Below are 27,819 nucleotides of genomic sequence, written 5' to 3' on the forward strand. Positions count from 1 at the left end.
TCCTTCCTTCCTTCCTTCCTTCCTTCCTTCCTTCCTTCCTTCCTTCCTTCCTTCCTTCCTTCCTTCCTTCCTTCCTTCCTCCCTCCCTCCCTCCCTCCCTCCCTCCCTGCCTCCCTTCCTTTCTTCTTTCCATCTATTCGTCCATCATTCCATCCTTTCATTTTTCCTTTTTCTTGCTAACATTTCTCTTTTTTTCTTTATTAAATTTTCATTTATTTTACATACAAACCACAGTTTCCCCTCCCTCCTCTCTCCCATTCTCTCCCCCCTCCTCCCATCTACCCTTCTCCCCAACCCCCTCCTCCTGTGCTCAAAAAGAGGCAGGTCTCCCATGGGAGTCTACAAAACATGACATATTGCATTGAGGCAGGAACAAGTTTTTTCCCCTGCATTAAGGCTGGGCAAGGCTTCCCTGCATGGGGAATAGTTTCCATACAGCCAGCTCAAGTGCCAGGGACAGGTCCTGATCCCACTGCTAGGAGCCCCACAAACAGACCAAGCTAAACAACTGTCATACACATACAGAGGGCCTAGGTAGGTCCCATGTAGGCTCCCTAGCTGTGAGTCTAGAGTCCATGAGATCCCACGAGCTCGGGTCAGCTGTCTCTGTGGGTTTTGCTGTCTTGATCTTGACTCCCCTGACTCATATAATCCTTTCTTCCTCTCTTCAACTGGACTCCTGGAGCTTGGTCCAGTGCTTGGCTGTGGTTCTCTGCATCTGCTTCCATCAGTTACTGGATAAAGGCTGTGATGACAATTAGGATAGTCACCAATCTGATTACAGGAGAAGGCCAATTCAGGCACCCTATATACTACTGCTATGAGTCTTAGCTGGGTTCATCCTTGTGGCTTCCTAGGAGTTTCCCTGGCAGCAGGTTTCTCCCTTACCCCAAAATGGCCCCTCTAATTAAAGTATCTCTTTCATCACTCTCCCCCTCTGCGCCACCCCCCAACCCTACTAACCCGATCTGATCCCTCATGTTCTTCTCCCCCATCACCTCCTTCCGAGTCCCACCCCCACCCCACCCCCATTTACCCATGAGATCTCATTTATTTTTTCTTCCCAGGGAAATCCATAAGTCCCTCTTCGGGTCCTCCTTGTTACCTAGCTTCTCTGGGGCTGTGGATCGTAGCCTGGTTATCCTTTTGGCATCTATTTTCATTATAGGATTCTACCTGAGCACGGAACTGCCCTTATCTGTGTCTGTCTGTCTCCTGCGTGCCTGTCTATGTGTCTGAGTTCTGTCTACTTGTTTCATCTGCTGAGTTCTCCCTACTCTTAACAACACTTGTTTTCTCTTTTTGTTTGTTTTCCACACTGTGAGGACCTTAGTAAGATAATCATCATAAAGTTATTGAAAAAACTTTTAATGTACAGCAGGTTCTCTAGAAATATAAGTTCCTGTTTCCCATTTCTTCCACGTATTACCAAACTCCAGTGATGATGGCTCAAATTTTTGGCCCTCAAGGCATGAGCATGAGAAGAAGAATAAAGAACTGAAGATGTGGTGATGGTTGTGATTCCGATGATTACTGAGATCCCTTTGATTTAGAGATGTAGAGGAAAGTGATGGATCTGAACCTACTTGGTCAGAGAGGGCTTAACAAAGAAATGTCCTGACCGGTAGAAGGAGTAAGATGTGGTTAGCTAGGTGATGTGTGGAAAATGAGTTGGCCATATTCTTGTAGCACTTTCTCCCCATGCCCTGCCTATAATACTCCTGTTTCTTTCTTTCTTTTTCTTTCTTTCTTTCTTTCTTTCTTTCTTTCTTTCTTTCTTTCTTTCTTTCTTTCTTTCTTTCTTTCTTTGTTTCTTTCTTTCTTTGTTTGTTTGTTTCTTTCTTTCTCTCTTTCTCTCTCTCTCTCTCTCTCTCTCTCCCTCCCTCCCTCCCTCCCTCCCTCCCTCCCTCCCTCCCTCCCTCCCTCCCTCCCTCCCTCCCTCCCTCTCTCTCTCTCTCTCTTTCTTTCTTTCTTTCTTTCTTTCTTTCTTTCTTTCTTTCTTTCTTTCTTTCTTCAGCATCTGGCTTTCTCTTCTGATTGGTCCTCACCCACACACCCTCTCATCATCACTTGTGCCCAGAGTTTACCAAATTGCTGCTTTTCTCCCTAGCTGATCTCATGGAGTCATATGGTCTTAAATATCAGTTAACAGTTCCGAGGTTTCAGTCTTCATTTCCAGACTCAGATGTAGCCAGTGACTTGACAGAACTGTCAAGAACAGATAGTCCTTGACCTCTGTTGTAGTTAAATCCCAGTGCTCTCATTATAAGTTGAAATGCCATAAGTCATAAATGGATTCAATACAGGGGACATCTCAAATTTTTATTCTCAGCCTTGTTTAGTTTAAATGATCTTAGTCCACATATATTGTGCTGCAGCTGCACAAATTCACCTAACCTAGTCTATGTTAGAGTAACATGTAGACAGTCATTTGAGTTATTAAATACTGTATAGAAACTATATAAAGCAGGTGCCCAGGAGACAGAGGTGGACATTTTGAAGTTATAATGGGATATGAATACAAAACACAGTGAACAAACACTGGTTACAGTAGAGTGCATGATGAAGTACAGGTTGATGGCTCTTGTGAAGACATGGCTGACAGTGATATGCAGCTTACTGCTACTACCCAGCACCCTTTTACTACATGTTAGACTAGGGAAATGCTGAAGTTCAAACCTGAAGGGTGGTTTTTATCAATCAAATTCCTGTTTTGCACCCTTATATTAAAAAATATTCTAGGTCAAGCCATTAATCGTCCAACTGTCATCAGTTGGGTCCAATCTGTAGTTAGCTTTATGTGAGAAGTACCGTAATTCACATAGTCTTCTCCATCTTGTTAAATGACTACGTTACTTTGCCCGGTGCTTTGCTTTGCTTGTTTTTACTGATCCTGCATGTTAGTCCTGTTAATACACTGTGGACAAGAGAGACCTGATCTCAGCACCTTTGTTGTGTTCCTCTTGCTTCAAGCCCCTGGGGTCTCCTCACTGAGATTTTGCTAATGCCCCTTAGCTGGTCTCCCCACTTCTTGTCCCTCCCGGTTCTACTCTCAGCGTGGCTTTAAAGGGATACTTCAATACCGTAAATTAGATAACATTCCTGCTCAGCTTTATTCTCAAAAAGCAATTTTGAACGTCTTTTAAAATGCAACCCACGCGCCGGGCGGTGGTGGCATACGCCTTTAATCCTAACACTTGGGAGGCAGAGACAGGTGGATCTGTGTGAGTTCAAGGCCAGCCTGTTCTACAGAAGGAATTCCAGGACAGGCACTAAAACTACACAGAGAAACCCTGTCTCAGAAAACAAGAACAACAAAACAAAAACAAACAAACAAAAAAACCCACTGCAACCTAAGACTCCTTACCTTAAATACAAATTTGCAAATGCTGGCCCCCATTAGCACCTTATGCCTCCTAACTTCTTTCCTATGGCTCACATTGTTTGAGACTTTCCCAAACACAGCAGGTGTTCAGTCACTGAAGAAAGCTTAACTCCTTCCACCCACCACAGTCGCAGGGCTTAAGTTTACACAAAGTTACTGTCTCAGTGAGGACTTCCTTGTGCTCTTTGTTTCAAATTTCACATCACCCCATGTGCATGAAATACAGTGGAGAGTAAGAAAAATCAGTTCCCTTGGCTCAAGAAATTTATAGTTTATCAAGTGAGAGATGTGATGAGGTCTCAAATTTGATGTGAAGGATTTTTAGATATGTCAATCTAGGCAGACAACAGAATGACATGAGTACCTCTTACCCCATAGTTCAACTTTGGTAAGAAAATTAAATATGAACGCTGAAAATTTTGTTTATTTTCACTACCTTTTTTTTTTCTATAAAGTAGAAGGTAATGGACAAAGGTAGATTTTGTTTTATTTAAATTTTTAAATTGTCCTATTTTGATTATCTGTTTTAAATTCATGAGTTAACACCAAAAATCTAAATAACAGTGAGCAACCATTTTTCAGTGAGCTAGTCTTTAAATCTCAAATTAGATGGTAGGGAAAGTAAATAGATTTTAAATTAGATTTATTAATGGGTATTATATATCATCAATGCTTATTAATAAGTTGATTAAATGCATAGTAATCACAAACAAAGGCACTTGAACTAGTTATACATCTGCTGGAGAAAAGTTTTATAAAGAAATACATATCTAGTATTGGATTTATATGTGCTATACCAAAAGTGACACTTGGGAATCTCTTAGTCTATAAATAAGCATCACCATTCTTACAAAACACTGAAGCCTTTCTGTTTCTCCCACTCATAAGCAGTCATAATCATAAAGTGGTTTGTTACTATTTTTATTATATTTTTTCCTCTCTTGCTTACATATTTTATAAGTCTATCATTTGACATTGCAAAGGAATTAGGAAAGACCATTTTTTAAACATTTCTTGTAATATAAGGCAAACAAATTTTTGTCCATTTTTGTTTATTTTTAGGATGGTTTGTTAGATTAATAATGCTGGTGTCAGGAGGAACTTTCCTTTGTTTAGGGGCCATGCTTTGTCAACTGCTCTTCATAATTTTACTGCAATAGTCAATTACGGTGATATCTAAAATGTCTCTCATCTACTTGTAACTTTCAACCTCAAGTTGACAACACAACTGTAACTGGTTAACCAGTCTGGAATCTTACTGATTCTATTGTCTACAAAAATATTTTATTGTCTCTTGTTTAGACACAAAAATAATCATTACACACACTTAGGGACTATAATTTTATACAGAATAGAAATAGCATTTGTAGTATATTAAGACTTCTCCATTAAACTTAAAAAAGCAAAATAAAAAATCAATTCCAATGTAGAGTAATGATTAGTAGAAGTTAAGAAGGATATAAACTCAAGCTAATCAGTTTCAAACGAATTGAATTAACTATACTGTGGTTTTATACAGAATCATAACAAATACATTAGAATAGATTCTGATAATTATATTTCTAGTTATTTTCTCTTCCCAATTATTAATTTTATAAGATTTGATAGTAAAATAGTCTGCATACTTTCCTATCAGTTCAACTTGACATTTATTTTTATCATCTGTAAAATATTTTTACATACTTTAATTTGATTATTGCATATTTTTCATAAATTTATTGTAATCATTTTATCACAAAACTAATGCCTCCACTGACTGACCCCGTGGTCTCAAAAACAAAACCAAAAGAACAAAAATCAAAATCATTTTAATGTAGTACTAATGCATTTAAACAATTCCAACCTGGAAGTTTTTAATTATAAATTTATTTTAACATTTCTACTTTATTTTATTATTACATTGTGTCAGTGTGTATGTGCATGGGTGTATAAGCATATGATCCAACATGTGTGGAAGTTACAGGACAGCCCACAGTACTCGGTTGTCTTCTTCCCCGTGTGGGTTCTTGGGATTATTTATTGTTTTGTCAACACTGTGTGTCTTACTATGTATGTATCAGATTTGTTAGGATCAATGTGCCCAAGGAACATGGTTCTGTATTCTTCTGCTGTAGCAGACAGGAGCCAGAATGTGAGGAGGTATCCTGTGCTGGCAATGGAGAAAAGATTCACAGTTTACTGGCATCAGTGGAGCATGCAGGAACCACATCTTCCCGAAGTAATTTCCTTTAGAGATGGACCATTGATTGTCCAGGGCTGTTCTTCATGCAACTCCAGACTCATTCTCATGTTTTGGATTAGGAGGAAAACACATTAAAATTTAAAATTATTCTATTATTTTCACTCCCAATATTTTACAATCCTTTTATAGAAAAGTTGATAAATATTAAACCTCTTTTTCCTATTTAAATTTAAAAATTGTCGCATATGTACCATTTTATATATGCATGCTTATTTTTGCTGTGTTATTAGATTTTGCAAGTGAATGGCTGACATCATAATAACCCATTCCTAAATCCTTTGGCAATTATGTTTAAAACTTTTTTCCTGCCAAAAAGATACTTACATTAAAGCAGTTCTATTATCTATTGTATAAATTCATCTATAGACTATCCCATCCTCCAGGGACTGAGTTTTGCTTTGGTTTTCCCTGAGGAGGATCTGCTCGGGGCTCACACTTTACTTTTACCTACCTTGGCTCTTTAGATTACTTTAGTCTTCATACTTGTCTGTCATGCCTGAAAAGGCCATTTGATAGAGTTCAGGTTTTGTGTCTGATTGAATGTTTCAAAGTCAAAATTGCTCAGGACCTTGATCCTTGGCAAGAATTCTGTGTTATAGATAACTGAAGCATAGTAGACATTAGTGCATCCAGAGGCTTTCCTATTTATAGTATTTTTATGATTACTCATCCGATTGAAGTTACAGTGTATGAGAATATTGAACTTTTTGCAGTTAAGAGGAATCTATGGAAATATATTTGGAAACATTCTTTTTTCACTTCGCTGAAAGGTGAATTTTGAGATTAACAGTTGTTTTTTGGATCAAAGTACATTCGATAAACTGTCTTTTTTTTTTTTTTTTTTATTTCTGTATCAGCAAGGTATCTTGTGTTTGTTCTCCAAATACTTGATTTCAGTCTTTGTGATCAAAGAAGCTTTGAGTCTGTATCCTAATAATGATAAGTAATCATCAAAATCATCATTTAGTAAAAGAAAAACAAAACATGTAAAGTGGCAAGAAAACCTGCTGCATAATGGAAAAAGAAAGCTTGGCCAGTTGCAGAGGATGCCTCAGAGAAAGTGTCTTAATTTCTAAGGGTGTTTGTTTAAACAATAGGAGACAGAGTTTTAGTAATATAAAATAAAGTTGGATTATTTTGGGAGTGCTCTTGCTGCTGTGATATGTATATCACACCTTACTTGCTCTCCAACCCTGGGTTATAGCAACATTTTTTATTAGAATTGGCTACATTCTTCTTATACACAGGGAGTGGAGTTTAGACGCTCAAGCAACAATTTTCAGTCATTATCATCTTCGGTTTACAAGCATGGCTGAAGTGGCAGCTAGTGATGCCCTCACAATTCTATTGAGAAACATTTTATAAGAAAAAGTAATTAACCATGGAGATTCCAATAAGTAGAGGATCAAGTGAGGGCTCCTGCCATCAGAAGGGAATGCAGTATGATTCTAGCTGCCAGTAATAAGGAAGGAAAGGCTTTCTGTGTTGCCAAATTTATTGTAATTATTCCATGGAATCTCAATAACGTTGTCATTAAAGTTTATTATATTTCAAACTTATGACTAAAGGAAATAGGAATAAGAATTAAAAATAACAAAGCATAGGGTCAAGATTCTTGATCTTTAGGTAAATGACCCCTGTAATCTGTGGCAGGTCATCTTGAGCATTCCTCTTCAAATTATCAGCTGATTCGGTGATACAAAGAAAATTTACTTCTAAGATTCCCATAGAAAATTTTTTTAGGTATCAAAAAGGAAAATATACCAAGACTTTGTTGACATTAATTATTATATTTTCTTGAAAATATCAATTATTGCTTCACTTTTTACCAATCCCCTGTTGATTCCTTATTCTCTAGAAGCTCTTGATTCTGGAAGGAGTTACCTATTAAGGATTAGGTACTTAACTTAGTTTCTAAGTAAATACATACCCAACTTTGTTCGAGTTGCTTTACCAGGAAAGAAAGTTGGGATCAGAACTTTTGTTTGGCATTAGAAGAACAGATTAGTTTTATTCACAACAAAATGGTGAAAGTATATATTTTAGGCAAGATGTTACCACAACTACAAATGAGTTTCAAATTCACCAAATGTTGGGTGCATGAATGCTGTGAATCCCTTTAAAGTCAGCTCCATCAAATTTAAGTGCAGTTATAAATCAATACTTAGAACAAGTAACCTTTTTTTCAATTGCATCCCTGTTCATACTGTTTTTTAGCAGGACCTAGCTGAAGTGTTTTCTAACTGCACTCAATTTGTTCCAGATCACAGAAGTTTGCTTTATTTAGCATGGAGACCATTCACTGATTATTTATTGCTCCTTATGACCAGTTTCATTCTACTGTGTCTGGCAAATACAGGGATAAAACTAGAGCATTACGCAAGTGTCTCCAGAATGGGTACTTATATAGTTAAGATAGACACCTAAGACAACTTGCATAAGTTAGATTTTAAAAGCATTTGAGCAAAATGTATCTGAATTAAGCCACACTGTCTAGCTGGTTCCTATAGTTCAAGGTACTGTCAATTTATTCTGCATTATTTGCTGCCTGGAAAAATCTATGGAACCTTTAAGATTATTATTTTTTTAATGACTGTTATCTCAGTTACTGAGTCTAAGACTGGGGGATAATTTGTCCTCGAGATTATTATCTGAAAAACCATGTTCTCCACAAAATATTGCAAGTTTATTCATGAGAATGGAAAAAGATGCATGGTAATTACTCCTTTTCTTTTATCTAAAATTGCAATGGCTAAGGAAATCAAATGAATAATGGGATATGTGTATATGTGTGTGTGCATGTTTATATTTACATTGTTTTAATCAATACCTGACACATAGCAGCCATGCGAGAAATATTCTTATAGTGCATTTACTAATATTTGATGGATAATCTTTTGGTTTTGTGCAGGCTTCTATCACCTGAATTGAAAAATTACTATTCCTTTCAGTCTTAATCCAATTTGTTTTTAATTTAAACATGTTCTTCTTCTCTTTGATAATGTTTGTGGGGACCAAGTAAATGGTTCTGTTAGGCACATAATGATAATAGTAATTAGTTCTTGTTGTGTTGACCGACTATTCTTGAGCATGAGGAGACTCTGAAGTGTGGTTTATATAGCCAGTATAACTCCATTGAAGAAAACTGATTTTTCCCGGAAGCTATCACTTGCAAATGGCTTCTTGGTTAGGGGTTAGGGCTAGGATTTGTGGTTACTTCTCCTCCTTGTTAGAATCATGTTTATGTTTAAGAAAGAGAAGGAATATAAAGTTAATTAGATAGGGTGAGGGGTGAGGGTCTGGGAAGATTTGGGAGAAGGAAAATATGATCAAAACATAGTGTCTGAAAGTCGGGAAACACAATGGTTTGAATACACTGTGATGCATACTGAATATTATATTAACATATGTTAGACCGCTATTAGGGATAACAGTTTTAAAGTCTTAATTTTACCTTATACAGTTAACATGCTGGTTTTTTTTTTTTTTTTTTGTAACAAAATTAAAAATTATTAACTTTACTGTCATTTCCTGCCACCATCTTTAGGAAAGTCTTACACTGCAAAATTTGAGTTCCTTTTTGAAAATAATTGTTCTCTTCTAATTAATATATAACTTCAGAAAATTCAGTAGTCAATGTCTCATTTTGAGAGTCTGTGTGTCTTTTTTAGAAATCAAGCAATTTTGAAGAACCTCATAAATTTGTTTTACTATAACTTTTCTCTTTTCTCATCTGTCATGTATTGCAAAATTAGAGAGAAATCATTTTCACCACATTTTGAGAATGTAGTTTTTACAGAAAGCTCCTGTTTTACCATATTCTTAAATGACACTTGTAACAAGTCTTTCTCTGTCCAGCCAGCCAGCTCCCAAATAGTAACATGGAGGCTTCACCATCTTGCACCTCCTGTTTCCTCTCCTTGTCTCCTGGCTTTTCCTCCTTTCTTCTTCCCAAAGTCCTCTCCATCTCCAGAAGTCACAATGAGGTCCACTCTAGCAATTTTTACTTAATACTGGTTAAGTTTTCTAAAAGTTGGTAAACTACTTGTTGCCACCTAAACAAAAGTCAATTAAATAGCCACAATTCAGTCCTGCTTCCTCTTCGTGTCTCTTGGCTTTTCGTCTTTTCTTCTTCCCAGAGTGCTATCTCCAGAAGTCCCACCTATTGTCTTCCTGCTTAGCTCTTGTCCATTCAGCTCTTTGCTAAACCAACCATAGCAATATACCTTCACATAGTATGCAAATACCACACAACAGACACTGATAGACATCTTGTAGTTATATCTCAGCAGACTCATTTTTTCCATGTCCAGAATGTCAGAATTCTAATTAAATGCTTCTGTACATTTTGGGTAAATTTGAAAGTGACCAAAAGTTTTATTGTCATATCACAAGTGAGCAAATCACATTGCCCTTGGTCATTGTTATATAAAGTTGTGTAGATGATTTAGCCAGTTAGAAATATGTTTTATTAGAAAGTCATTGGCTAAAATGAGTTTCTCACAATTTATAGTTTTACAGTAGTCATTCATGCAAATAGAAGAGTAAAATCTGTATTTCTAAGATATTAGGTCTGAAATTTAAAATTTAAAAAAAAATTCCCATGGAAAACATAGGATAGTCAATTCCATATTTCAATTGGCAGTAGAGTACAGTTAGAGGAATCATCATCTTTGCTATGATTCTACATGTCACTTGAAATATTTAAAAACAGTCCATTAACTGTCAAAAATCAGCTTCATCCTGCAAAAAGCCAACATATTGATTATCACGACTCCTTTCTCCCCTTTTAACCTTCAGGATATTATAGGTTGCAATTTCTGAAAGATATTAAGAAACTACCCAGATGCTTAGAATAATAAGAAACCTACACAATCAAGAATGAATAGTGGCAAACACAGCCAGTTCAAGGAGCATTGTTTTCCACAACAGTTAGTATCTTTTGGAGGGATAAAAAGTTTGGGTTGATTTAAACTATCTAGAGCATCACATTCAAGATGTATGGAGTTCAGTCTCAGTGAGGGTATATACCTTCTGCCAGCCATGCTCAGTTCAGGGGAGAGCAATCCGAGTGTCTAAGGAGGAACCATCAATGTTTCATCCACTTATCTCTGATAATGGTGTTGAGCTTCTGTCTTCTGGGCTGTCACAATGGTTTTATACTTTTCAAACTTCTGCCCTTATTTCTGAAATCTAACTCTGTTCATGACCCAATGAAGAATTTATCAGGATGAAAAATGTAGTATTAGAACTAGGGCAGTGCTGAGCAATAATAGGAAGATGGTCACCCGGTGACGAATCCTCTCCTGTACTCTAGTAAGACAATAATGAGAGAAATGAAGTATTTAATGCCCATTTAAGGAGAGATGGCTCAGCGGTTAAGAGCACTGGCTGTTCTTCCAAAGGTCCTGAGTTCAATTCCCAGCAACCACATGGTGGCTCACAATCACCTGTAATGAGATCTAGTGCCCACTTCTGGCCTGCAGGCATACATGCCCACAGAACACTGTATACATAATAAATAAATAAATCTAAAAAAAAAAAAGAAAAAATATAAATAAAAAAGTACTTCCTTTCTTTTGTTTCTTTTGTTATGGTAGCTGTGAGTCTGGTTCATCAAGTATGATGAACTTTTTTTGTATTCACAGTAAGAAGCTTTCGAATAAATCAAAGCATGGAGTTGTATTTCTTTAAAGTAAAGAGAATTTGCTGAGTTCTACTAAATCTGAAAGGCAGTTGCATGGTTGCATGTGAATTTTTTCCCCTGCTATCTTGCTAGTGTTTCTCTTTTAACATGAACACTTGAAAATACTAATGTTGATTTGTATTTGATAGAAATATAAAAATTTGGAGTGAATTTATTCGGTTAATTTGCTATAAAAAAGTAGGAAAGAACATCCTCTTGTCCTTCTCACTAGGTTATTCAACTGTGATTTACATCTTGTTCTACAGAAGAAACCATTGCTTCAGATCACTGAGCCCTTTACCGCCCATAAGCCTGTGAGGTGACTTTCGTGGTTAGTGATCTGGTTGCCAAGATTTAGAGAAATTCCAAGAACTTATTTAACAGACTCTACACTACATTTATCAGCAAATAGACTTTTTGGAATTCTATGGGCTTCAGTGAAGCCTACAGTTCTAACTCATGTTTTATCTCATGATATGGACATTGTAAAGGAAATGTGCTCTTTTATAGAAAAAAAAGCCACATTTTAGTAGTACTCTGAATATTTTAGAACAAAATAGGTTTGAAAGGCAGTTTTATAATACTTAAGTGCGATAATATGTAGAAAGTAAAACAAGTTCTTAATACTCATTGTCGTACAGTTCATAGTTATAATAGAATGATCCAGGAAATATAGTTCTCAAAAATGTTTTTTTAAAGAAGAAAATGAAGAGAATAAAAGTTAATTCATTTAGTGTGTTACTCATCTATTAACATTTATATAGTCCCAGTAAAGAATATTTAAAAATCTACATTTTGTGTTGTTAACTTGATTTTTAAATAATGTTGATAATGTCAAGAGATTCACACAATGTATTATTGCATTCAAGAATGGATTATTTTTAAAATCATGAGGCAAAGGTCTTTCTTTCCCATTCCATGAATGTGGATTTACTTTCTTTAGATGTTTGCATGGTCAAAGTGTTATTCACAAGACATTGTCCAGGCTATCTTTTTTCCACCCATTATTCTCCCTGAGCTGTCCTTAGTGACATGTAAAAGCACTTTGAGTGAGATCAAAATAAAAGAAAAACCAGAAATTCTCTGCAGCTCTACCAAAATTATCTGTCACTTCACATATAAACAGAAACTTCAGAGAAAGGGGGAAAATGTTGTTTGTGTAAAAATTTCTAACAAGTGATGAGAGAATCTTTGAAGTTCCTGAAACTGTATCTTCTTGAGTATTCTATCACATTCCTCTGAGATTATCTCCCCATTTTCTCATAGGGAGATGATTTCCTTCAACTGTTCTCTTTACCTGTTGCGTTTCTATGTTTTGTAAGTCTAAGCACTCTTTGTAGCAATGCGTACTAAGGGATAATCCTGAAAGCGAGTTGCTCATCTATGTCTTTGCCTCCTACATGCTGGGATTAAAGGGGTGTGCCACCACTGGCCAGCTGGGGTACAGTTCTTGTAGCACTCTATAATCCCCGAGAAGATTCTTCCTCAGACACACATACATACACATGAAGAGAGAGAGAGAAAGACAGACAGACAGACACGAGGATAGACAGACACGAGGATAGACAGACACAGAGAGAAAATTTCACTATTTTACTCAGGCGGGCATCCAACTTGAAATCCTTTTGCTTCCAAGTCTTAGATATTTGGTCTAAGTACAATGAGAATCAAATGTATCAAAACCAAATATTTATAGAGCATTTTATGTTTCATGCACATACTATAAGTTGGGACATGGTGTTAATAAGATGGATGCCATCTTTGTTTTCCAGGAACCTTTAGAGTTTAAAAATCTTTGTTAGAAATAACTGATTTATATAATATTCACAAGCTCCCAAATGCTGAAATTCTACTATCACTTTTATTTCATTGGTCCCTCTGTCTTTGAAGAGAATTCTTTTCAATTATTTTTTAATTATATGCACAGAACTTCTTGAAATTCTGTTATGGCAAACTAAAAAAAAGAAGGCTTTTTTTTATGCTCACAGCTCTTAGAAAGACTGCTTCCTCTTTTCCTTTTTCCATACTGACAATATTTAAATTTTGAGTTGTATCACATGGGAGTTTTATCCTAATATCAAATACATGTTGATGGTGGCTGTTGCTGTTTTCCCAGATAGACAACACTAAGGGTTAGTTAATCACCAGGTTTTATTGTTCTGTTCGAGTCTTATGTACTCTTGTTACTGACACTTTGAAATCCCGGTGTTCTTCTCTCAGTACTCTGCATGGGGCTTCTCAAGGGTCTACTGCAGCACCAGAAAATATATTTCTAATAATACAACTACCCAGGCAAACAAAAGTGGGACTTTTTAGTTTCCTCCTCTATTTTTCTTTAGTGCTTTAGGTCTTTCGGATACATTTGAGAAGGTATTGTACCTACCATTTTCCCATCAAGGGAGACTGCTGTGCGGAACACCGGGGGCTTGATACTTCGGCAGTCTCTTTCCTTGGAGGGAAAGAGGAGAGCAAATAGCTCTCTGTTCAGGGAGCCAGGCAGCACCAATCATTCTCTACTCACAAACCACAAAAGTCATTTAAACTATCAGAGGCCCAGTGCTGTTTTAGAAATATCCTTAGGAGAACCAAACAGTTAAAACAAAGCTTCGCCTAGTTTTCTTTCATGATTTGTGCTTTACCCGAGAAACAGAGCTGACTTAAGCAGGAATATTTCAAATCTATTTCACAGTCAGTTCTAGGGGAGGTCTTCATGAAATAACAACAGTGTAATTGCATCTGGCAGGAGGAAAATGCTCTGATTCATGCAGTTCAGACTCTGGGATAATGACTCACTTGGAGCAACTTTCACATGCATGTTTTTCAACACTATCAAGTTGGAGAATAAAATAAAATAGAAAGCATGTTAACTAATATTAATATTTGTTATCTGGCTATTTTAATGTAGAAGATATTGTGATGTTTCTCTGGTAAAACATGTATGAAGGGCTGGAGAAATGGCTCCGTGTTTAAGAACACATATAGCTCTTGTAGAGGACCCGAGTTCTACTCCCAGCATCTTTGTTGGTTGCTCACAACTGACTATTACTCCAGTTCCAGTGAAGATCTGATGCCTCGGCTTCCTCTGGCACTGGTGATCACTTGTACTAACAAAACTATGTGTATGATCACCATAGACAAAAATGGTATTTGTTTAAATTATAACTGATCTTTGGCTACTCAGAATGTACCATGTACCTGTTCAATCTAATGTCCTTGATTTGTCCCTTATAGTTTTCCGTAAGTGGTACACTATGGGGGTGTTGAAAAAAAAAGTTAGATCCTTGAGAATTATCTTTAAGTCAGTCTAATAATGTTCACATCTTGTTTAGAATTACATAAATTAAACTTATGACTTATTTTCATTTACAGGTAGAAATTAGGTGTCTATGGCTTTTTAAGAACTCAAGAAATAAAGGTGAATGGCCATGCACAGGCAGGCTATTCATGACTTTATTCCTCAGCTCAGGTCACTGTTTTGACAAGTCACTATGAACTCTAAAGCAATCCAATATAAATATAAATCCCATAGATATCCTCATTACCTGAGAGCTTTCCACTAAGTATGTGGTATACCATGTAGCTACTCAACAGAATTAACTGAAGGTTTTTGTTTATAAAATTCATAGTTTAATGAACTCAGTTTGAAAATTATGATGAATCATCTATACTATAGGGATTTATAAATATCATATACATATAAAAGTCTGTTGATTCAAAAACCAGTTGAGGCACTAATTTTTTAAATGTGCATCTTATAGTTTTGAATAGGATATTCTACAGTTGGAATTTATTTTTAAAAAATAGTTCAAAAAAGCAATGTAGGATTAAACACCTACAGTTTTACTTTGAAGTCTTTCACCAGAGTCACGTTGACCTCCTTCACTTATTTATATCCTGGAAATATATGTAGTAAAAATGTAGCCAATGAATTTTATTGATACTCCTAAATCTCCAAGTTTTTTACATTTTGTTAAAAAAAAAGACAAAAGACTTTAATTGTGGATTAGAAAGACAAAGTGATTCAGTTTTCACATGTGTTGTGAATATAGTCTATTTAGTGTTTTCTTAAAATTGTGCTTCCTGAACCCAGAACTCATTCCCATTCATCCCCAAAGGCAACTTAAGGTCTCTCTCTCTTTTGTCTCCAGCACAGTGATGCAGTCCATGACCTCCTCCTGGATGTGATCACGTGGGTTGGAATCTTGCTGTCCCTTGTTTGTCTCCTGATTTGCATCTTCACATTCTGCTTCTTCCGTGGGCTCCAGAGTGACCGTAACACCATCCACAAGAACCTCTGCATCAGCCTGTTTGTGGCAGAACTGCTCTTCCTGATTGGAATCAACAGAACAGACCAACCAGTAAGCTGCTTATATTTCTGTTAGCAAACGCTGCCTATGAATTTTAGCTTTCCAAGACTGTCAGCACTGATAACAAGCATGCTCTACGGTGCTCTTTCTTTTTGTTCAGATCATAGACAGTGACTTTCACACCTTACTCTGTGTTTCATTTTTCATGTCCACTGCCATAAAGACATGGTGAACATTATAGATGGGCTGGATATTTCTTTTTATTTCTGTATTACATTAGTTTGTTTTTTTTTTTTTATACAGGACAGTGATTGTCCACATAATTCCTGTTTGCATGTGTGTATAGCCTCCTCTGTCATCCACACCTCCTACCCCAGTGATGTACTTGTGACCAATGATGAAGTTTTATTAACACATCATTATTACTTCAAGTCCATGGTTCATAATTTGCATTCATTCTGAGTGTTACGTACTCCGTGGACACAGAGAAACATATAATAACTCTTATAATAACATATGCAGTATCTTTCATTGTCTTGAAAATTCTCTGTAATTCTTTTTATCCCTGTGTCTTCACTGAGCCATGACATTCATTTCTTCTTTTTATGTTCTCTAATAGTTTTGCCTTTCTTCCCAATATTATTGGGATCATATACTATATAACTTTATTGGACTATTTCTTTTATCTTGCTAATATATACTCAGGTTTATTACATGACACTTTATGACTTGATATCTCTTTTCTTTTCAACACAGAATAGTATTCTTTTGTTGATATACTACAGTTTATATATCTGTTAAACCATTGAAGTGCATTTTGTTTGCTTATTATAATTTTGAATAAAACTGCTATTAACATTTTAGTGCATTGTGACTCTTTTGTTTGTTATTTATTTTTTTTTTCTGGTATAATCTTTCAACTCCTTCCAGTAATTACCAAAAAACAAAACAACAAAACAACCAAACAAACAAAAAAAATCATAATTAATGGGTCATGTGGTAAGGTATATTCAGTTTGGGGAGAACATTGCCAGTTTCTTTTCAAAGACCCATATTTTTCTGCATTTGCACCATCAATGATGAAGGCATATATTTGTTCAGATTCTTATGACTGGAGCTTCAATGGAAAGGAAAACTTTACTCTGTAGTTCTCAGAAGACTTATGAGTCTAATAAATAATTCACTCACTCAATGCTACTCTCCAGTAGGTGTTCCTATGCATGGTGTACTATATAATAAAATGCACTTTCATTCAGCACTGTAATTATGCATTCATGATTAATGACTGCAAAGGATACAATTATGGTGAATATATTTTTAATTGGTTAGCATATACTTAATGTGATAGCTTGTCTCATAAATGCATATATATGAATAAGCAATCAAAGCACACATTTTCCTCCTCAAACTAAAGACTTATGATTACAAAAATTTATAGATGAGATTGTAACTTCAAAATCTTCAAATGAACAATTGTGTTATTTTTGAGGAAAATATTCTATTCTTCAGTAAACCCCCCAATTCAAATACCTTTAGTTTCTTTCACATAGAAATCATACTTGAATTTTAATTCCCCAATGTTAATATGTTATGATAAACTTCACCAGGCAATGAATGCTGTACAAAACCAGTCTCTGGTGAACAACATAAATGATGGAGCCTGATTTTAAAAAAAAAAAATGTAGGGAGAGCGTTACTCAGTTACTCAATAAAGTGTCTTCTTATTCGTTAGGTGTCCTTCTTTGAATTCCACATTGTCTTTGGAACCTGATCTCCCTCTAATCTTTCTGACATTTAACTTCTTTATTCATCCTTCATTTTTCTAGAGCATGGAAACAGACTTACTCATTGTCTCTAAAGATATTGCTCATCAATCAGAATCCACTGAAATTTTATGGGATTTGTGTGCTTGGTTGTTTGTTTTTACGGTTGTTGACCTTTGTTGGTAGGAAAAACAAATTTAAGTAAGGACTTCCTGTCAGAAGAACAAGCGCAAAGCCATGAAAATTGTTGTTGGGAACCTGATAGATGACCCACTAAAATTTCTAATACTTTAGGAAGAAATATATGAATAGCTGTCCTTAATTTAAATCAAACTATCTGGACTAATATCTAGTGCAGTGACAAAAAAAAAAAAAAGAGTTTGAGAAAGAAAACATTTATGGAACACTGAATTTTTGAAAGGATGCATTTATTTTTATTTTGTGTGCTGAGTGTCAAATGCATGCTGGGTACCCATGGAACTAGAATTGTGAGCCCCATGTATGTGCTGGGAACCAAAGGCATATCTTCTACAAGAGCAGCAACTGTTCTTAACCACTCAACTGTCTCTCCAGTCCTGAACACTACATTTTATTTGGATCCATTTTTGCCTCAATGCAGAGTTAACATTTCAACACTACTCAGCCCTGCCTGAAGCAGGGAATAGACAATCAGCAATTCTTAATACATAACAATCTCATTAGAAGATTGCTACTAATTAGTGACATTCCTTTATATCATTTGATTTTGAAAATGCTTGTTTTTCATGGTTTTAATATTTCTCTTTCATTTATAATTGAAGACATTGGGGAGAGTGTAGCTCTATGGTAGAGCTCTAGTCTAGCACCTTCAGTCTGATTACCAGCACTGAAAACAAAATAAAAAAAATAAAGCAAGAACCAACATCTTAGTCTTTGTTCAGAAGAAACTTTTACAAAATTAATTTTAAAATAATTCTCCTTTTGTGTTTTTCTTTATTTTTCTTCCTTTCTTCTTTCCTTCCATACTTTCTTTCTAAATTTTGGGGCACAGTCTTTAGCTCTCTAGCTCAGGCTACTTTCAATTCCTTTCTTTTTTCTTTATTATTATTATTTTTTTCATTTTAAATACCAACCACAGATTCCCCTCTCATCCGTCCTCCTGCTCACTCTCAGCCTTATCCCCCCAACCCACCCCCAGCCCCTTCCCTGAAAGCTACTTTCAATTCTATTGTCCCCGCCTATAAAGCGCCGGGTTTACCTGTATACACAATCAGATTCGGATTTAAAGATTTAAAATTCTTTAACTATAAAGATTTTAAAATTTTAGACTAACTTCAGTAGTAATCCCTGGGCTCTTAATCGGTTTTCCCCATAAATGTTATGATTTCCCTTATTTTAATGTGGTATCAGCCATAATCTGTTAATAAGATAAAAGGCAGTTTTCAAGTCAGTTATTGTATTTAATTCATTTTATTGTTTATACTCTAAGAGTCTTATCCAGATTATTCTGTTGCAGACCTATTTTGTAACTGCTGGGTTGATAGCCGTTTATGTTAGTTTTGTGTCAGGCCGTAGATTCACGTGTTTGTTCCATGACTGGAGTCCGTGTTCCTTTTCCTAGATCGCCTGTGCGGTGTTTGCAGCCCTTTTGCATTTCTTCTTTTTGGCGGCCTTCACCTGGATGTTTCTGGAAGGGGTGCAGCTGTATATCATGCTGGTGGAGGTTTTTGAGAGCGAGCATTCACGGAGGAAGTACTTTTATCTGGTGGGCTACGGGATGCCTGCGCTCATCGTGGCCGTGTCTGCAGCAGTGGACTACAGGAGCTACGGAACAGACAAAGTGTGAGTTGAACGCTTGTTTGTTGGCTTTCTTCTCTCCCTCTTTTCAGATCTACTCAAGGTGGAAGCTTTGGAATCTCTTGATGTGGATTTGCTCTCACAGCATTCACTAAAGGAAACGTACAAGCAACCCAGAGTATGATTCAATGTATGGCTGGGTATTTGCTGTGAGGTTAAAAAAAAAAAAAAAAAAAAAAAAAAAAAAAATTGAAACTCTGATGCTGTTTTAAAACTGCGTGTTTGTAGATCACAACCTCTAGTAACTGTAAGAATGGTAATTTCATATTATTTTTCAGGGCATTCAGACATGTCACACAGCATGAAAACTGTTTTCATACCACAGAGTTGCTCCTGACACTGTTGGTTTCTAACCGTGTGATGTCAGGGCTCGTCCTGGATGGGTTTTTGTACTGTCAGGAAAACTGAAGGAGCAGGAAGAGTCTGTGTTCCTCTTCCTTTTTTTTTCTGTGTTATTCCGGAGTATAGTAATGAAGTTTGTTTCCAATACATCTTTATATTGTTGAGGTATGATTATAGAGATGTGCAGCACTTAAGAAAGACGTTCAGGTAGGGTGTGATGGTCCATGGCACTTGGGAGGCAGATGTAGGTAGATTTCTAGGTTGGAGGCCAGCCTGGTCTACAGAAGTAGTGCCAGGACAGCTGGGGCTACGCAGAGAAAAACTCTCTCGAAAATATGAAAAACAACAGCAGCAACAACAAAGGAAAGAAAGAAACTATTGGAGCTAGAGAGATGCCTCTGCAGTTAAGAGCACTGGCTGCTTTTCTAGAGGACCAGATTCAGCTCTCAGCATTCACATGGCAGCCCACAACTGTCTGTAACCCCAGTTCCAGGGGATCTGGCACCCTCACATATGTAGGCAAAACACCACATAAAAATAAGGAATTTTTTTTTTTAAAGAAAGAAAGAAAGACATTCAGTTCTAAAGACTTTAATGACAACTGAGACCCGAAACAATGAATGAAAATTTCACTAGAAAAAATACAAAGAACACCTGGTAGAAGACCAATACTTACATTTTAGGTGTAGACAAAGGGGGGAGAATAAAAGTAAAGAAGATTAGGCAGATCCCTAGAAACAGAACACTGGGACTGAGGGTCAATGGAATAAGAGAAAGTTCCGTGTTAGCCTTTCAGAACCAGTGTGATTTATGTCAAAGATAATTAAAGTAGGATAATTACAGCAAGAAATCGCTTGATCGTTGGCACAACTATCTCAAGACAGTGATAGAACCACGAGACAAATCAGAAGCTGTGAATAATATATTAGCAGAAGCTTCAGATATTATCTGTACCCTGAAGTAATTTCACTGAAAATATTGGTTTATATGATGAAAGTAATGGAGGAATTTTGATTATGGTGTCACATGAGCTGTGGAGGCTCAGGTTCTGTGGGAACATGCTTGCCTAGCATGCAAAAAAAAAAAAAATGTAGGAGGACTTGGTGAAAGACGAAGTCTTTAGAATGTGTAGGCTGAGAAGAATCAAGGTGACACAAAATTAATGAAAAGAGAAATGGTTATTTCTCCTTTGTAGTCAGCGTACGTAGGCTGAATGAGAGGAAAGGTCCCAGGGTGATTTAAAAAAAAAAAAGATATAAAACTAAACATAGCATTAGAAAGACCTTAATTGAATGTGTTGAAAGGTGCTTTAGAACTCACCACTCCCGTGGTTATATTGTATGCATCCATCAAAGATCAAGCCCATTCATTGTGATCTGTCCATCATTATAGAGATAGGTGAAAGAAGACATTGGCTAAACCATTAGGTTTATTTCAAATGCAGTTGGACTTATTTTTATTTTGTGATGTTGAAATAACCTTTCTCTTTATTGGTAAGCAAAGGAAGGGATGAGTAATGTACATGTCTAAGCACGGAACAGTTGCACCGAGCGTCAGATGCTGACTCTCTGTGGAGTGAAGTGGTGAGGTCGTGTTAAGAGGACAAGAGTTTTGAAACGCTTTGAGCACTATGGAAAGTATGTTAAAGAGCCAATTAGACATTAATAAAGAGATTTTGAGGCAGCACTGAAGGCACAGGTGAGGTTAGATAACATTAATTTGTACAGAAGTTAATAAGCAAGATTTCATGACTTTCTACCAGGCACCAGAAGCCTGAACATGCTGGCCGTAAACCGGCTTGCTTCCCAGAAAGGGAGATTCATAAAGAGGGAATGACACAAAGAAGACACCAGGATTAGTGAGAGCGTAGTTAGAATAGAACATGTGCTGCCCAGACCTCAAAAATACAATTAAGAGGAGACTATTTCATCTCTGGTGCATTCTTTTTTTAATACGGTGACAGGCTATGTTATCTGTCTCTATGTAACAATTATTTTCAAATTTGATGTTGTAAACTGCAGTCAAATCCGAATTCATTCTGTCAGTCCCAATAACAGCCGTGGGAGCAGACTATGGTTAGCAAAATAATATACAACTTGGCTTCTAAATATGTCTTAGGAGAGGGGCATTAAATTCACCATAGGCTCTCTTTTTTTTCTTCTCAAACAATATCTTTATTGATATAACTCACAGGCCATAAAACTACTCCTTTGAAGTATATTCTTCAAGCGTTTTAAGATGTTTTCAATGTTATACACTTACCACCACTGATTTTTACAATATTTCCATCAACCTATAAAGAAGCCCACTAGCGGTCATTCCCCCTGGATCACAACATTTTGTGTTTTAATTAATATATTCTCCCCCTAAGAAGTTAAGCTGAGTTATATCATTATGCGTGACCTTACACTATTTCCAATATTGTTCTTAAACAGTCCAATCTTGTTTGCTGGATATTTCTGCTTTTCTTTTTGTTTTTCTTCCATATTTATCTTTTCTCCAGAGTTATTTGCAAGTTTTCCTTTTACTGAACTGAGTCAAATTATTTGCTTTGTGTTTCAGTCATTTATTTTGAAACAAATGTCATTTTCTGGATAGTAGAAATCTGTCTTCTTAGAATCAATAATATACAGTCCCTAGTGACTTTGTTAAAGCTTTGGCCATCATTGCTTTAATTTCCTGCCCTACAACTGGTAGGTCTCATTTACTGACACTATTACTCTGTGGGAATAGAGAGTGATTCATTTCCCAGGCACAATTCTAAACAATCCTTAATTGCTCAGTTATGCAATTATAATTTTTTTCCCAACCAAAAGCAAAGCAAAAGATTTAGATGAACAAAGATAAGTGAATGAGGAAGGAAAGAATAGAGAAAAATCTGGTAAAATCTCTCACTGACTGGCATAAAGCATTTTAATGTTTATTTTACATTCAAAAAGTGTTCACAAAGATGACTCCAGGATCTATGGGGATAATATATCTAACTTCAACTTTGGGGGAGTTCATTGAATGCAATATATGCCTAGGAATGTTTTTCTCTTGAGGAAGCTAGTGTTGAAAAGAGAACTGTTATTTTGTGATAGATATTTACCCCAGAAGCTGACATGAATGTATCATGTTTCCATTTGGGCTTATTCAAGATATCTTCTTAAAGAAAATTATAATCAGTGGGTTTTATTTATTTATTTATTATTCTTTTGTCTTGTGTTGGCAATTGAACTTGAGTCATTGTATTTGAGACAACCACTCTATCACTAAGCTATATCCCTAACCAAGGCATTGAGTTTTGACTCAACTTGTATGACTTCTACATTCTATAACTTGGGCTTTATTATCTTATGTCTTTGTCGTTCCAGTTTCTCTAATTGTTGTTGATTGATTTTATTTTATTCCAGAAGATGATTTGACTTTCCAAGTACTAACTATGTAGCTTTTTTTTCTTTCTTGTGTAATAATGCAGCAAAGCAAATTTTTAGAAGTTATCATAAATACTTTGGTTAAGAAATGGTTAGAACTATTCACAGAACAGGCAGAAGATTTTTAATAAAGAAAACTTTTTTCCATGTACCTCTTACTTAAATTTCAGGCTACATTGATTTCCAAAATCGATTAAAATGTCGGTAGTCTCATCTAATATCAATCCTAATAACCCAGAAATCAAAGATATTGCCAGCCTTAGTCTTGGAAATTTCATGATTCTTAATTTTTGTTCTAATATAATATTTAGAGTATATCCAGAATAACTCCAATTAATGTATTATATTGTAATGTAGTGTAAATAATAAATTTCTCCTGATTGTGTTTAATCATTTCATTATAGTGATAATGGGGTATTACATCTGAAACCTTTAATAACAGCAGCATACATTTCTAAGAAAAAGACTCATACTGATGGTAAATGATGAATTGAGAGATAAAATTGTCTTGTAGGCTAAATAAATGTTATTCTGATACACATAGAGATAGCTATCATATTCCATCTGGCTGATGGATTATGATGTGTTTTTTATGAAGTGTTATTAGGCTGTTGAATTTATTATGTACAGAACACATACTCATGAACAAAGCTCACATAATTTGATCTTAAGATGTTGTTTAGTTTGCCATCAATTTGCAATGCTTATAAGAGAGTCGTTATCTTGTGATGTTTGAATAACAAAATCTTTTAATCTAATTGACATACTCAAATATATACTTATAATAACATTCGGACACAATAGCATGGCATTTAAAAAAATCTAGTTGAATAACCAAAAATCTTTTAAAAATAGCCCTCTGCCAGTGGATCACAAATGTGTATTTCACTGTTAATCATGAGTATATATTTCATTTTTGCCTCTGACCATTTATGCTTTTATTCTTTTGGAGAAGCAGTGAAGCTATTCCATGGGATACTGTCAGATCATGATTATAATGAAGATTAATAATAATTCAAACAGGACTTTTTTGAAATTCAGTTCTAAATACTGTGATTATATTACCTGAAACAAATCAGTTTGTTTAAAATTTATCAAAACATTACAAAAATATGAACAGTTTAAACAGTTAAAAGTCTAAATAGCTTTAATTGTTAGTCTAAGTAGCTTTAATTGTTTCTTTGGCCTTTCCTCATAATCTCTTGTGTACAATCAAAGGGACAGTGGATAGCATCCTGGCTGGGTTGGAAGAAGGAGTACAAAATGAGTTACAGGAAGAAGGAGGGCAATAGGAAGGGATAAAGCTAGAGGACAGTCTAGGAGACAAATAGTGGGATGGAAATTGGTACCGAGGTTTTAAGTACATGAATTAAACCAGAGCATGCATAGTGAATCTGAAATCCATGAATAGCAGAAGAGCCATGCTCTTAAAAATAATTGACATCACATTGCAATCTGATAATCACTATAAGGCCATCTACTGACCTTTACGTGTGTCTCTGCAGCTCACTGGCTTAAGAATAATTATGAAGTTGTAGTCTGTTAACTAAAATCACCAAGTTTATTTCAGCTTATCAAATAACTGGTATACACATTTAGATCGAAAAACAGTCACTGTTGGAAAAACAGTAGATTATAGTATTATCCAATTATATTATAGTATTATCAAAGAAAGAGACTTGAGGAACATTGAGCTTACTGGTATCTGATAGTTACATTCATGAGTTTATTTTATAAATTTTCGACAATTTCTAATCACTAAAACTCTCCCAGAAAATTAGGTTTTCACACAGAAATTATTATAGCACCTCACAAAGAGTTCTTATTTTAATTGACACAAAACATGTAGTGCTGTGGGATGTTCTCTATGCTGTGAATGCGTTGCTCTGATTGGTTGATAAATAAAGTGCTGATTGGCCAGTAGCCAGGCAGGAATTATTGGTGAGACAAAGAGAGTGGAGAATTCAGGGAACAGGAGGGCTGAGGAGGAGATGACAGCCTTCTGCCATGAGGGGAAGGATGTCAAGTATCAGTAAGCCATGAGCCAAGTGCAAGGTATAGATTTATAGAAATGGGTTAATTTAAAATATAAAAACTAGATAGCAAGAAGCCTGCCATGGCCATACACTTTATAAGTAATATAAATCTCTGTGTGTTTACTTGGCTGCCGGGACTGGTGGGTGAGAGAGATTTGTCCTGACCGTGGGCCAGGCAGGATCAGGAAAACTTCAGCTATAGTTCTTCATGAATGTGTCATCAGCTCCTGTGTCTGTTGGATATATAAAATAGTGCAGCCAATGAGGAAGTACTTTTCAGTGATATCTATGCACATGCTTTCTGTGCATATGTATTGAAGACTAAGGTTTTTATTGTGCCAATATGTTCTTACCAAGGCATCCTATCACTGGAATAAAACTATCACCATACAATACCAGGTCGATATTCAGTTTTCTATGGAGGAGTTATCTATTCCTAAACTGTATCAGATAGTAAGAGGACACAGTCCTGATATTTTTAGAAGGCATTGAAATATACCAAAAGTAATACTCCATATTTATTATTGTATAAAATGAAATTTTAAAAATGGCTACAGATGTGATTTCACATCTAGGTATCATTATATACTTTAGAATGTCTACATTCTCTAGGGTGGCAGTAATAAAAGAGATAATAATGAAAGTTAAAGCTATAGAATTTAGAACCCTTCAAAATGTTAAACATTGTCCTATATGGTTAGGTGTGGAGATGGGTACCAGTAGTCCCAGAACTTGGCCAGCTGAGGCAGGATGGATAATATGAGGCCATGAATTTAAGATCAACCTTAGCAAAAATAAAAAACAAGTTCCTTTCACAATACCAATCCAATAATAGTTACGCCATAACCCAAACAAACCCAGGTCCATGTAAAACCCCGTATCATTGTTTGGAGACTCAGCATCTATCAACAGATAAAAAGACAAGAGGTGAGTTAGCTATGACTGAATATTACTCAGAATAAAACATAGTAGTACTGACTGGTACAGAATGGCTAAACATTACATTTTTTTTCCAGAAAAGTCTACTACAAAAGACTACATATAGTGTATAATCCTATTTATATGAAATATATAGAGTAGGCAAATATTAAAACAAATTACAGTATTTGCTATATAATAAAGGGGGTTTGGAATATTGTAGATAAGAAAAAAAGAACCAGACATGATGTGGGTTATGATGGATAAAAAACATGATTATTCTGATAATTTTACTACACTTAAATACATTTAAAATAATCAAATTTGTGGATTATTTATAAATCATCACACTAAAACCATTCAATAATACAAGAGAATTTATTTTTGAGAAATGAGATTTAAACAATTCTGATATTTTTCCAAAGCCAATTTTCAATATGTGTGCATTATATATAGCATATAGATTTCTTATCCATTGATTAAGAATACACATTTATGAAGCAATTCACAACTTTATTTTAATATATATCTTTTCCTCTTGTAGAGACTTTAATGTCAGGTGGATAAATAAAATTCAGACTCTATTACTCACCTGTAAAGTGAGGGTTATTATAAAGACTTATACAAGACTACTGTGATATGTGAATCTGTGCATTTATATGTACACATGTATTCATGTATAGCTATGTATGCAAACCTGTATTATATTAAATTACAGAATGAATAAGCACTTACTGGATTGTATCTTTTATTAATTATATCTTGTATTAATGGTTCTATTATTTGGCTGATACAAATGAATAAATGTGAATTTTATGATAAACAACATTTTAAAGTGTTAATTAAATTGTTAATAATTGTCCATTTGTTAAAGTGGTTATCATAATTATCATATTACCTCTTTTGACATATATAAGAAGAACCTGTGGAAAATACTGAGACATTTAGTATTGATAAATTATAGCAATAGTGGAGATTCCTTCGTAAGAACATGATATATTTTGCTGAAGAAATAATATGTAATTTTTAACAAATTAAGAAGTAGAAGACATAAAGACCATATAAATTACATTTAATATACTTAGAAATAGTTTCAAACTCTAAGATCCCAAACTAAAACTCAAATGCTACTCTTGTCTACAACTACAGGCTACTTCTTGTGTGACTGACAAGTGTTTCATTGTCCTTCATGCATGTGCTCACTGAATAATTCGTGTATGGGTGTGCTATGAACATAATTACTGTTTAAAAGTTCTTGACAAATGTATTTCACAATAAGTTTAGGACTGCATTCATTTTGTTTGGAGTTTATCTTCTCATTCTTCTTTGTTTCTTGCCTCCATATCTCTCTAGTTTTTCCTTAACCATTTGATCTTACATAGACAAGAAAAGAGATAATAGAAAGGAGGATAGTTAGGTAATAAGTAATAAATAAAGAGATTATATATATGTATATATGACCTAGAAAAAAGATATTAAGTGATTTACAAAGTCATGAACATCTTGATATGAAAATATCACAAATTTCACTATCTAATAACACCTAAAAACTGTTTCTAGTTACATTTGACATTTCCCTTAGACTGTTTCATTTATAATTTTGCGTCTTATTGAAGCAAATAGCATTGATAATCTATACTTCTTCAGAAAACTTTGAATACTAGTCAGATGTATGTTTGATTAATAAATTATACCAGTAACAAAATACAACATGTCAAAATAGCTTGATGACATTATACTCCAGATCATGGAGGAGGAACTACAGTCTGATGGTGTGGCTAAACATCACGGAACATGCTTTAGATGATGGTTGTGTCTTTGGGTTGTTGGCCTTGATGTTTTTTTCTAAATATAGAGCCGTGCCTTTTAAAGATGTGGTATGAGAATA

At 35.3% G+C, this 27,819-nt stretch overlaps 1 protein-coding gene across 30 annotated transcripts in view; it reads left to right on the forward strand.

The window, feature by feature from the left end:
• Adgrl3 (adhesion G protein-coupled receptor L3) overlaps positions 1-27,819 on the forward strand; it is a 744,444-nt gene that overhangs the window by 623,085 nt on the left and 93,540 nt on the right. For all 30 annotated transcript variants that reach the window (XM_028854109.2, XM_028894208.2, XM_028894402.2 and 27 more), the window contains 2 exons: positions 15,462-15,671; positions 18,984-19,204. In XM_028854109.2, coding sequence (XP_028709942.1) covers positions 15,462-15,671; positions 18,984-19,204 — 431 coding nt within the window. The remainder of the gene's footprint in view (positions 1-15,461; positions 15,672-18,983; positions 19,205-27,819) is intronic.

Source organism: Peromyscus leucopus, chromosome 10 (genome assembly GCF_004664715.2).
Source record: "Peromyscus leucopus breed LL Stock chromosome 10, UCI_PerLeu_2.1, whole genome shotgun sequence".
Lineage (NCBI taxonomy): Eukaryota > Metazoa > Chordata > Mammalia > Rodentia > Cricetidae > Peromyscus > Peromyscus leucopus.